The sequence below is a fragment of the Rhinoraja longicauda genome, chromosome 14, assembly GCF_053455715.1.
Source record: "Rhinoraja longicauda isolate Sanriku21f chromosome 14, sRhiLon1.1, whole genome shotgun sequence".
NCBI lineage: Eukaryota > Metazoa > Chordata > Chondrichthyes > Rajiformes > Arhynchobatidae > Rhinoraja > Rhinoraja longicauda.
Genome location: NC_135966.1, coordinates 9,911,090 through 9,924,183, shown reverse-complemented (window position 1 = coordinate 9,924,183; position 13,094 = coordinate 9,911,090). Strand labels below are relative to the sequence as shown.

At 39.7% G+C, this 13,094-nt stretch overlaps 1 protein-coding gene across 2 annotated transcripts in view; it reads right to left on the bottom strand.

Annotated features, from left to right (window-relative positions):
• Positions 1 to 412: 412 nt before the first annotated feature.
• Positions 413 to 13,094, bottom strand: part of ddx46 (DEAD (Asp-Glu-Ala-Asp) box polypeptide 46) — a 44,998-nt gene continuing 32,316 nt past the window's right edge. Inside the window, exons 16-24 of one of the 2 annotated variants that reach the window (XM_078411394.1) lie at positions 12,670 to 12,832; positions 12,010 to 12,203; positions 11,762 to 11,899; positions 11,187 to 11,336; positions 9,141 to 9,314; positions 4,626 to 4,844; positions 3,130 to 3,274; positions 1,881 to 1,954; positions 413 to 793 (exon numbers count right to left, since the gene is read on the bottom strand). In XM_078411394.1, the coding sequence (XP_078267520.1) occupies positions 746 to 793; positions 1,881 to 1,954; positions 3,130 to 3,274; positions 4,626 to 4,844; positions 9,141 to 9,314; positions 11,187 to 11,336; positions 11,762 to 11,899; positions 12,010 to 12,203; positions 12,670 to 12,832 (1,305 nt within the window). In that variant the 3' untranslated portion in view covers positions 413 to 745. The remainder of the gene's footprint in view (positions 794 to 1,880; positions 1,955 to 3,129; positions 3,275 to 4,625; positions 4,845 to 9,140; positions 9,315 to 11,186; positions 11,337 to 11,761; positions 11,900 to 12,009; positions 12,204 to 12,669; positions 12,833 to 13,094) is intronic. The other variant, XM_078411395.1, reaches the window with a different exon arrangement.

The following is a 13,094-nucleotide window of genomic DNA, read 5'->3' as shown; positions in this document are numbered from 1 at the left end:
TCAATCACTAGCCTGAGCCCACGTCATTTGGGATGCAGCGAACAATTATTACATCTACGGAATACCCAAGAATGTGCAAGATTTTCTTCATCATCAAAATAATGTGGATTTTCTCCAAGAAAAAAATGAATTCTTCATGCAGAAATTAAAATGTAAAAAGCGATTCAGAGTAAGTCTTTGACTATTTAAAAAAAATACTTCTTATTTTTAAGATTAAAAAAGACTCCAACCCCATCATAAACTACTCCCCCCCCCCAAAAAAAATATATTCCTGGTTTATGGACATCTTAAAACTCAGGTTGAACCATTGACAAGGGGATGAGAAATGTAACATCCAACAGATGGCACACGATGATTATCATCGGTATTATTTCAAACAAATATTACAAGTTCACTGATTGAAGAAGCACTGAAATTAAACATAATATTCGTTTTATTTGACTTTCTTGACATTTCTGTAATCCAAGGATACAAAATGCAACATTTTTTTACACTTCAAAAGCATAAGTACTTTTTGTTCACTTACAATAAGTTGGTTTTAGGGAAAATCTAACATCAGAAACCTATTACTGTAGAACCACAGTGTCCAGAAATTCACAAATTCTACAGATTCTGTAGAATAGCTAAATAAAAATTCAAATGTATTGTAATTTTAACATTATGGAGAGAATAAATCAATGAAAGCACAATAATAAACGACGTTAAAATCAATTTGTATACGTGTAACATACATTTTACAGGATTCCTACAAAACCTTGTATCGGCCACGGTTCGTTGGCTGGTATGAATTTTGCTGCAACAAAAAAACAAATGTTAAAAATTTAAGTTACATGTGGATTTTTCAGAATATTATTTTAACGTTACTAAAATTCGATACCCCATCAAAATAAATTTAAAATCCCTTATTTGTGGGTGTGTTGAATGAAGAAGAGTCCTGACCCAAAATGTCGCCTATCCATTTCCTCCCCTGATGCTGCCTGACCCGCTGAGCTACTCCAGCACTGTGTGTTTTTCTCCAAAAAGTAAATACACAATGCTGGAGTATATTTTCTTCATAGTAAAGAAAGTCATAAAAAAGCCATCCATTTTGGATCAAAAAACAAAAGCCACCGATAAATAGGTCAGAAAACAATTAAAATTGGTAATGGTTTATTGAAACTTTTGAGAAAATGGGATACTCATTTGGAATAAATGTTCGCCATAGAAGTCAGGTCCACGTCCCGTGAACAAATTAAAAAGCCGACACAATTCAGCTTACTGTAAGTGTTGAGTGCAAATTCATTATGCTTCCCAGCAAGAAAAATGTAAATCTGAGAGGATTTGAAAAGTCGGGAAATTTTATTTGAAGATTATAGGGAATACATTCAGAACAAAGTGTCGATAGGGATGTTTAATACCATCAGGGTAAATAGAAGTGAAGCATTATTAATGGTCAAGAATAAGGTACTACTTTCAGGACATTTAGATGATGGCAGAAGAAACTTCGTTTACCAGAAGCTGTGAAATTCACTTCCAGCAGAAAAATGACTGAGCCAGATGTACAATTCAGTGATGGAAAAGGAATTCGAACAACGTGAGACCAGGGTATATGTAATCAAGAAGTATTTGGTTTTGTGGAGAATAAATATCAACATGAAGTGACTTTGCAGCATGCTACTTCTCTATCTTCGTGTCCCTTTAATCACAGAATGGTAATATTTTCCATGTTACAGAAACTGAAACATAATATTAATTCACATAAACCTTATTTTTTCACATATGATACATGTTGGAAGACTGAGCTTTTAACCGATCAAATGATAATTTTATCTTGTGTTTTTGTTAAAAGTATTTGGAAGATTGGGATACATTAAAAATAAAAGTTCCATTAAGGCTCTTACCAGTCTGATGAGTTCTTCTTTAATAAGTCTTGTAATCTCAGCTTTAGCTTTCTGAACAGCCAATTCACTAGCACCTGACAAATAGAGGATTGAAAAAAATGTAAATTAATTAGTAAGAGGGTCGTCAAGTGGGCAATCAAATAATACATTACAAATAAAAGAGGAGGAGAAGCGTAAACCATCATTCAAAAGTGATTGTCATCTGAATCAAAGATAGACACAATAAGCTGGAGTAACTCAGTGGGTCAGGCAGCATCTCTGGAGAAAAGGAATAGGCGATGTTACGAGTCGAGACCCTTCTTCAGTCATTTGGACCAAGGCAGCTTCGGGATTGCATAGAGACCAGACTGAATAGGGTGCCAAATCTCCTTCCACAATGGACGGAGATTTGTTTTAATGATTAATCTGATTATTTCATGACCTCGGTTACCAATGCTGAAAGGTTGCTGGTGTTGGCTGGGTGGGGTTGGTCGGTCTGTGGACAACAGACAGGAATGCAGCTGAGGTTACGCTGGTCCTCACATTTCAACAGGTTCTTTGAATTTGCCTCACTTCAATTTCCCACACAGAATTCTACTTGCATTGTGCTCTGCTGTCTTTTTACCAAAGTAGTCAAACAGATTAAAACTGGATACAGCCCTACTGAAAAACTGACAAAAAACTGACAAAATGTCACGGCCTGAAATGTTAACTGTTTTTCTCTCCAGATCCTGCCTGACCTGCTGAGTATTTCCAACAAACTCTGCTTTATTTCAGATAACCAGCACCTGAAGTATTTTGCTTTTTTTAAAATATGGAAGTGAGATTTTGCTGAAACGCCTGGAGGATTATGTGCATTTATCCCACACCTGTTGGAAACTGAAACAGGGTTTGGGGTGGCACAGTCGGGCAGCGGTAAAGTTGCTGCCTCACAGCGCCAGAGACCCAGGTACGATCCTGACTGCGGGTGCTGTCTGTACGGAATTTGTATATTCACCCTGTGACTGTGTGGGTTTTCTCCGGGTGCTTTGAAGTCTCCCACACTTCAAAGAAGTGCAGGTTTGTAGGTTAATTGGCTTAGGTAAAATAGTAAATCATCTCTAGTGTGTAGGATAATGCTAGTGTATAGGGCGATCTCTGGTCAGCGTGGATTCGGTGGGCCAAATGGTCAGTTTCCATGCTGTATCTCCAAAGTCAAAGGAAACTAGTGCAGTCTTTGAAATCATTGCCCAAAACAATGATTTTTGCAAATATAATCATCTTTGCTTACTTTCAATCGCAAGGTATATTTTCCGTTCTCCTTCTTTTGGCTCTTTTCCTGGAGGGAAGTAAGTGCCTCTAATAGTGATGGCAGCTTCTGAATATTCACTGATCCTCTGCAGAGCTTCTTTGGAGGTGACCTTCCACCTGGCCGTCTGCAAAAGATTCAGCTCAAAATGAGAAGCTATTTAAATAATCTTAAACAATTAAAGAGGGCGGCACAGTGACGCAGCGGTAGAGTTGCTGCTTCACAGCGCCAGAGACCTGGGTTCGATCCCGACTACGGGTGCCTTCTGTATGGTGTTAGTATGTTCTTCCCGTGACCGCATGTGTTTTTCAAGGTTCTTCGGTTTCCTCCCACATTCCAAAGACGTGCATGTTTGTAGGATAATCGGCTTCTGTAAATTGTCGAATGTGTAGGATGCGAAAATGGGATAACATAGAACCAGTGTATGAACGGGTGATCATTGGTCTATTTCCATGCTCTATCTCAATATTAAACTAAACTAACCTGTTAACAATGGAACTAAATAACGGAAATTCCACTTAAATGGAGAAACGCAGGATGAGGCAACTCGAATATCCCAAAAATGGCAGAGTGGTCAAAGATCAAAAACCCATCAATCTTAGGGAATATTGTTTAGAGCTATTTTAATATTCTGGGGAGGTAGAACACCAAGTGAACAAATTATGAGAAAGGTGAGCAAAAATGCTGGAAGTAACAATCCATTATGGTCAATGTTGTTCATGTTAGAGGCAAAGATTAAAGGGTTAAGAGGAGAGTTTTAAATGGCATTTGATGGTCAGAATGAAAGGAATTTGAGTTGCTTTTGTAAACTGGGATGTTAGTTAGCTAGTGGGCAACATCCCAAACATTGCACAAAGATAATGCAGTTGGAAAAGATTATCAGGAACACAACCTCTTCTGCCATTCATCTTCGACTAAGTTGCAATTCAACTTTATATATGCTTTAATAATTTTAGATTACAAAAAACAATTAATCTCAAAATCAACCATTGACCTTGATCATCTTGCAGAAAAGTTACCAACTTCTTTATTATTTTGTGTCTCTATATAAAAAGTTTACTCTTGAAAAATGCAACCCCACATTAAATCTAATCCTGCTATGTGCTATTTCTTTCTATGATCTATGTAATACTTATTTCACTTATGATCTTATGACCTTATGAATATCGAAGACAGTAAGACTGAAAGAGAACGCAAGGTCGGATGAGGAAAGATACAAGCAAGCAGTCAGAGATGACTGTGCTCTTGGCCACTACAGCTGAGGTCAATTGGCAGATTTTGATAATAGTTTTGGATGTGATTAACTGATGGGCATTTAGTCCATCACATGAATGTAATAGTTTTCATGCATTAATTGAAGATCTGAATAACTTCCTATAAATTACGCTGATGGGTATTATTGAGGCATCCAAGCTTTCGTCAGTAACAACTCCAGTCAACTTGTAATTTTAATCCCCATTTACCCAAGAACCACGTACCTGCGGAAAGTCATTTATCTCAAGCTCTTCCTCGTATCTTTTGAATGATTCCGTTTGCGCATTTTCTGGTTTCTCGTCTTCTTGTTTTTCTGCTGGCACGTAGTTGAGCTTGGCGTTGATCTTTTCTGCTTTCTGCTCGGCAATTGTTTTTGCAGAGACGGTCGGAGCCTGGAGAGTCCGCCCCCTCATTATAGCGTTTGTGGCCTGTTGCATCACATCCTGGATTTAAAAGGGGGGGGGGGGGGGGCAATGTATTAAACTGTAACATTAAAAGTACAGCACATTATTTGGATAGACAAAAAATGCTGGAGTAACTCAGCGGGTCAGGCGGCATCTCTGGAGAGAAGGAATGGGTGACGTTTCGGGTCTGGACACGAAACGTCACCTATTCCTTCTCTCCAGAGATGCCGCCTGACCCGCTGAGTTACTCCAGCATTTTCTGTCTACTTTTAATTTATACCAGCATCTCCAGTTTTTTTTCCTGCACTCAATTTGGGAACGTTTCAGATTCATAAGATTCAATGACACTTATCAGAACCCATAGTACACGTTCACAATCTTGCCTTTTCAAATTCTCAAGCTGAGTTGTGCCACATTGTGCAATGTTATACGCATTATTACACAATTTAACAAACATAAAACGAAGCACTTTTCTGCTCTTCTCTACACTCCATTTAAGATGAATCAGAAAATGACTTTTGTCAATGTTGCCAGAAGAATCCAATAATACAGATTGACAGATTCTACTCCATCCCCCCCCTTCTTTCCTTTAAGAGTAGAACCAATTTTCACAGCTCCAATGCACACAGTGGAAACGTATCCTGAGTTTCTGAGTTTAGTTTATCGTCACCTGTACCAAGGTACAGTGAAAAGCTTTGGTTGCTTGTGCAAATACATGATCTACATCATGTCAAGTAACATAACCTCAAAAGTACTTTAATTTTCTAGAAGTACTTTAGGTTCAGCTCCACTGCATAAATGGACGTTTCATGATTTTTTTTGAAAACTTGATGTCAGAACATCTGAACCTCCAGGCTCATGAACAGCAACAAGAACAGGTGTCAATTCACCCCAGTAGTCCTCTTTATAGTCTCCTTTCATACTCTGCCTCGATGAATGAGACTCTCAAACATTGCGAAAACTGAAAAGAATCCAGATGCCGGAAGTTGGCAATTGCAACAGAATTTGCTGGAAAACTCAACAGGTCTGGCAGCAGGTTTGGAAAGAGAAACAGAGGGAACTCAGACCAAAAATATCAACTCTGTTTTTCTTTCCACATTTCCAGCATTTTCCATTTTTATTTCATGCACACCATTCGTTCCGTATTAACGTCAGACGGCCAATTCCATAACTCTGTGTAAAGAAATATTGCGGGAGTTTTAAATTTAATTATTACTCCTATCCATAAGAATCAAATTCATGGGCACAAGAGGAACTACAGATGGAGGCTTACGAAATAAACCTCAAAGTGCTGGAGTAACTCAGTATCTCTGGAGGACATAGAAAAGTGACATTTCAGTTTGGGACCGTCCTTCAGACTCAGAATCAAATTAATGATAGATACCACAACCAAGATTTATCCATTAGATGTTTCCATTCACATACTTCACTCTGAAATAAATGAAACTGTCACCCACATTGTGAATCGACAATTTAAGCCGTTTTTCTTAGATACAGCATGGAAACAGGTCCTTCAGCCCACCGAGTCTGTGCCGACCAGCAATCTCCGTACACTTCTAATTTCATGACGAGCACTATCCTACTCACTAGGGACAATTTCCAGGCCAAATTAACTTACAAACCTGTAAGTCTTTGGAGGTGTGGGAGGAATCCAGAGCACCGGGAAAAATCTAGGCAGCCACAAGGAGAATGTACAAACTCTGTAGACAGCACCCTTAGTCAGGATCGAGCTCGGGTCTCTGTAAGGCAGCAACTCTACCTCTGCGCCACTGTGCCGCCCGAAGTCCTTATCAACCAGGACATAAGGTAACAAAAATAAATCTGCTTTGCTCAATTTACTTCCTGTAATGGTACATCTTGTACAGTATTTTCTTACAGACACAAAACATTTGGACAGTGCTCAGACCTGTCTTGAATCAAGACTTGCGAGCCTAGAAATAGTTCTCTCCTTCAAAAGGCACGTGATAATGTTGATGAGGGGAGGGGGAGCCTATGTGTTTTATGCACAGGATCCCGTGGTATTCTACTACACAGAAGGCCCAAGATAAGTTATAATTGTAGGTCATTGAAGTGGGAGGGAAGTTAAAGGAAGGTCAGACATTAAGTTGAAGGCCAGAGTTCAGGGACAAGACATGGGATGGACTAGTATAGTCAACAAAGGGGGACTATGGTGGCGAAAAGTAAAAGGAAGGGTTGTGGTAACATCAGGACTTGAGAACTTGATTAGTTGAGAAGGATGGGATATGTGGCAGGCAATGATATGGGCCAGGGTGACACCTAAAGAACATAAATAATAAGATGCCAGTAATAAGAGAAGAAAGGATTGTAACAGGATCCAAGCACCAAGTCTCTGCACTGGATCAGGCAGGCATACTAGTGCCAAAGCAGACCGAGCCAGTCTTACGGAGGCCTGTTTTGCAATGAGTGTTGAACCAGCTGCGGGGTAAAATAAACGTTTACCAAATGGAGGAAGATTACATATCTTTGCATTGTACACAAAAAACATTGAGATAATGAATTTCTAGGCCACAAGATTGCAAAGTGCTGGAGTAACTCAGCGGGTCAGGCAGCATCTCTGGAGAACATGAATAGGTGATGTTTCAGGTCAGGACCCTTCTGAGATCAATCTGAAGAAGGATCCTGACCCAAAATGTTACCCATCCATGTTCTCCAGAGATGCTGCCTGACCCGCTGAGTTACTCCAGTACTTTGTGTCCCTGGTTCAATCCTGACTACAGGTACTGTCTGTATAGAGTTTGTACGTTCTCCCCAAGTGGGATTTCTTCGGGTGCTGCAGGTTACCTCCCACACTCCAAAGATGTACAGGTTTGTAGATCAATTGGCTTCTGTAAATTATCCCTAGTGTGGCCCTACAGATGCATAATGCAGCATCTGCAGTTCCCGGTTTCACAATTTCAGGGTCATATTCCATTCAGATCTTTTTCTTCTTTCTAACATCCATTGTTTTGGGATTTTCAAACTCGTGCTTTAGTTGCATGCAATTATTACCACCTGAAACATCAATTGGCAGCCTTGTTTATTAGTACTAAGTACTTGCAGCTGCTGCTAGGTACTTTTATGAAGCTGTGAACAAGGTCCGGTTAGCAATTATATGTTAGCTGAAGCACATTTCCGACCTGCTGGTACACAGCGGGCAACCAAGTGAAGTAAATAAACGTGCAGCGGACACTGTTTCACACAGTAACTAGAAGCAGAATATGAATGAAAGAGCTATCACATATTAATACACTGTTAAAGCAACGGAGAACTATTAATTTTACTAATTTTCCTCTGGGTATATTTGCCTTTTTCATGTACAACACTGTCTATTTCTGAGGCTAATTTATGGTATATACAGGATTTAATTAAAATTAATTGATGATATTTCCAGAGAATGCACATCAGTATTTTTAATGTGATGGAGTCTATACGTTCTCCTTGTAACCGTGTGGGTTTTCCAGGGTGCTCCGGTTTCCTCCCACACTCCAAAGGCATACAGGTTTGGAGGTTAATTGGCTTCTGTAAATTGTCAATTGTCCCTATTGTGTAGTATTGTGCTGGTGTATGGGGTGATTGCAGGTCGGCGTGGACCAAAGGCCCTGTTTCCACGCTGTATCTCTAAAGTAAAGTCCACCTTATCAAGTGTTTTATGTATCTGTTCAAATGTCTATCCACGTCAGCTGTTCTTGTGTCAAATGTAACGGTAAAAGGAGCAAAGCAGTATGGTCCGGCTCGCTTGGACGATGTATCCAATAATCGCAATTTACTGACAAGAATCATTTGACAGGTTTTCACCAAATAATCAGTTTCCCACATTATAAGAATGTGAAAAACACATTATATCATGGATTATCTGAATGCAGGGAACAGTTTACAGCGATTCCTAGGATGATATCCTAATATTAATAAAATGCTGTCAACTATGTTCAGTCATTGACAGGGATATCCAAGTAATACACAATTTCAAATAGTAGAACACCACCAAACATCTTTATAGTTTATATTCTTTCTATAGAATTGGATAGTTTTGAATGAATTAGTTGAGCGAAGGAGGTATAACTTCATCAGGTTACACTTGAGGTCAACAGGTTATATTTTGGGTTCTGTGGTTTAACACGTTAAATACAGATCAGGATTTACTACATGGAAACATTTCCATCAATGTGTTCATTTTTGGAACTGGCAAACGTAATGCTGTTTTCATGTTTTTCTTCCAATTTCTCGTATTTTCCACATCTCAATTTCAGTTAACCGTATTTTAAATAAATTGAAGATTATATTAAAATGGTTTCTAACCAGTTAATATTTCACCGATTTACATTAAACATCTATTACCTGTGCTTCTGCACCAAGGTTCTTCTGGGCATTGATCTTCAATGCCAACCTCTTGGCAATCTCCAGCTTCTCTGCATTGCCAGCAGATGGCACTGGGGTGTTAGAAGATCCTGGCATGGCCATATCTTTTACACGCTTCTTGGAATTGAACATGCTCTCAATTTGCTCATCAATCTGCAAAGAACCAAAAGTTACAGCACATCAAAATGCAGTGAAGTTTCAATTGAACAAGCAATTCAAATGCGTTTGCAACTGTAGGTGATCTGAACAGACTAAATTCAAAGTTGATAGGAAGGAAACTTGGCAATGCACAGTGCCCTCCATAATGTTTGGGACAAAGACCCATCGTTTATTTATTTGCCGCCGTACTCCATAATTTGAGATTTGTAATAGAAAAAAAATCACATGTGGTTAAAGTGCACATTGTCAGATTTTATTAAAGGGTATTTTAATACATTTTGGTTTCACCATGTAGAAATTACAGCTGTGTTTATACATTGTCTCCCCCATTTCAGGGCACCATAATGCTTGGGACACATGGCTTCACAGGCGTTTGCAATTGTCTCCTTAATGCAGATATGAGAGCTCTCTGCACTTAGCCTTTCCTCGAGCCTTACCATCACTTTTGGAAACTTTTATTGCTGTTTATCAACATGAGGACCAAAGTTATGCCAATGAAAGTCAAAGAAGCCACTATGAGGCTGAGAAACAAGAATAAAACTGTTAGAAACATCAGCCAAAACCTTAGGCTTACCAAAATCAACTGTTTGGAACATCATTAAGTAGAAAGAGAGCACTGGTGAGCTTACTAATCGCAAAGGGGCTGGCAGGCCAGGGAAGACCTCCACAGCTGATGACAGAAGAATTCTGTCTATAATAAAGAAAAAAAAACAAACACCAAGAAGTACTTAAAAGAGCAACCACAGTTCTGGAAAAAGGTCTTGTAGACAGATGAGACGAAGATTAACTTATATCAGAGTGATGGCAAGAGAAAGTATGGAGGAGAGAAGGAACTGCTGAAGATCCAAAGCATACCACCTCATCTGTGAAACACGGTGGTGGGGGTGTTATGGCCTGGGCATGTATGGCTGCTGAAGGTACTGGCTCACTTATCTTCATTGATGATACAACTGCTGATGGTAGTAGCGTAACGAATTCTGAAGTGTACAGACACATCCTATCTGCTCAAGTTCAAACAAATGCCTCAAAACTCATTGGCTGGCAGTTCATTCTACAGCAAAACAATGATCCCAAACATACTGCTAAAGCAAAGGAGTTTTTCAAAGCTAAAAAATGGTCAATTCTTGAGTGGCCAAGTCAATCACCCGATCTGAACCCAATTGAGCATGCCTTTTATATACTGAAGAGAAAACGGAAGGGGACTAGCCCCCAAAACAAGCATAAGTTAAAGATGGCTGCACTATAGGCCTGGCAGAGCATCACCAGAGAAGACACCCAGCAACTGGTGATGTCCATGAATCGCAGACTTCAAGCAGTCATTGCATGCAAAGGATATGCAACAAAATACCAAACATGACTACGGATGCTCCCCGACTAACGATGCTTTGACATGATATTTCGACTTTACGATGGTGCAAACGCTGGGCAACGGCAGCAACCCATAGCTCGCTTTCGGCCACATGATCAGGTGTATTAAATGCATTTCGACTTACGATGTTTTCGGTTCGCTATGGGCTTATCGGAACGTAACCCCATTGTAAGTTGAGGAACACCTGTACTTTCAATTACATGACATTGCTGTGTTCACCATGTAGAAATGACAGCAGTGTTTATACATAGTTCCCCCCCCCCCCCCCATTTCAGGGCACCATAATGTTTGGGACAAATCAAAATGCATAAAAATGGCTTTTATTAAAATCTGACAATGTGCACTTTAACCGCATGTGATTTTTTTCTATTACAAATCTCAAATCGTGGAGTACAAAGGTAAATAAATAAATGATGGGTCTTTGTCCCAAACATTATGGAGGGCACTGTACATAATATCCTTCATCAGTACTTCCACATTTTGCCTTAAGCACTTACATCAACCGCAGTGTCCTCATCATCAGAATCCTGCAAGCCGAGAGCTGCTTTCTGTAGTTTCTTTCTTTCATTCGCCAGGACCTGTTCGGTCTCATCAAATTTAAACCCCTTCCCAGAGAAGCCACTAGACTTCTTTATAGTCTTTCCTTCCTTAAGAAAACATAAAAGAAATGGTTAACCAGATCATTGTTGCTTCTTATTTCATGTCTTTAAAACTTGGGTCCTTTTCAAACAGACCTTTCGTCTATGTAGAGGAAGGAACTGCAGATGCTGGTTTACACCGAAGAGCGACACAAATACTGGAGTAACTCAGTGGGTCAGGCAGCATCTCTGAAGAAAAGGAGTAGATGACGTTTCGGTCTATATCCTTCTTCAGACTCAAGGAAGTCTGACCCAAAACGTCACCTACTCTTTTTCTCCAGAGATGCTGCCTGACCCACTGAGTTTCCCCAGCATTTTGTGTCTCTTTTCCGTGTACCTATATTTGAATATAAATACCCTGCAGCATTTTCCTACCAATAGACAAAATGACAATTCTTGAACCCATTTATACGACTTATCATAATTACACTTACTGCCTTTTGTTGTTCTTTGAAATCAGTCCATAGCTTTTCCAGCTCGGGTGGAATAGAATTTCCTGATAATTCTAAAGCTTTAATGATATCACCTGCATATCGAGCTTGTTCCTCAGTGATAAATGTATATGCAAACCCCTACAAAAGAAAAAAAAGTTCTACTGGTAAAAAAGCAACAGAATGCCATTTAATCAAATGTAACACACAGCAATTCAATGAAGCAAGATCTTTCAACTTTGTATACCCACTTTGTTACCAGCTCTTCCAGTGCGCCCAACTCGATGTACGTAATCCTCATAGTGATTAGGGCAACTGTAGTTAATAACAAGAATCATTTGTTTCACATCTAATCCTCGTGCTGCCACTGAAGTGGCCACAAGCAAGCGGCATACCCCAGTCTTGAAATCGTTGATTACACTGTCGCGATCATATTGATCGATACCTTCAAAACAACATAAACTAAAGATTATACGTCGGTTTAATCAATTGAGGAATGAGTTAAAATGTTCAAGGACCTTAAACTCTGAAAACTGACCACACATAAACTCAAGGTAAACACAGAAAGATTCTAAGGTTCCTGCTGGTAGCTGGGAAACCCATGGAAGTGGGTGCTGCCTCACTGGACGCCACGAGCTCAGTGAAGTGTAGGGGCAGCCAACAGCACAGACCCCCACACCGCGCCCCTCTTTGTTCTCTCCCCGCCCCCCACTCCCCATTGGATCCCTCTTTGTTCTCGGCAGCATGTCCTATTGTCACCTCATGCTTCTGAACTTAAATGAGGCTTGAAGTTCCCCACTAACAAGAAACAAACCCCACCGAAACCATCCATTTAAGTAAAGGAAAACAGGAATAAAACCACAAGAAAAATAAATAACAGGTTAAATGATGTGGTAACTGAACATACGTACCGCCATGCAAGGACAGGCAAGAGTAGGCTGCTCTCAACAAATCCCTCAATAAACCATCAGCATGCTCCTGCTTGTCCACAAACACTATTACAGAACCAGTTTCTTGATAACGGCCCAAAAGTTCCAACAACTTCAAAAACTTACTGTCTTCCTCTATGACAACCTGAAAAAAAGGAATAACTTTGGTTAAAGAATTATTTTTATTATTTACGACCTAGAATGACAAAATGCAGTAATTGACTACGCCCTACTTTTTCCATTATCCTACTTAATGGTAATGCACCCATGGAATTATCATAGCTGACATTTTCTCGTCTATGTAGCAGTCCTGGACATAGACAGAGATATGATAAGTTATCTTAGCTCTACCTTCCCCCTACTACCTGTCTCAATTAGTTCATCTTCCAGTGGTTATGTGTCAGACT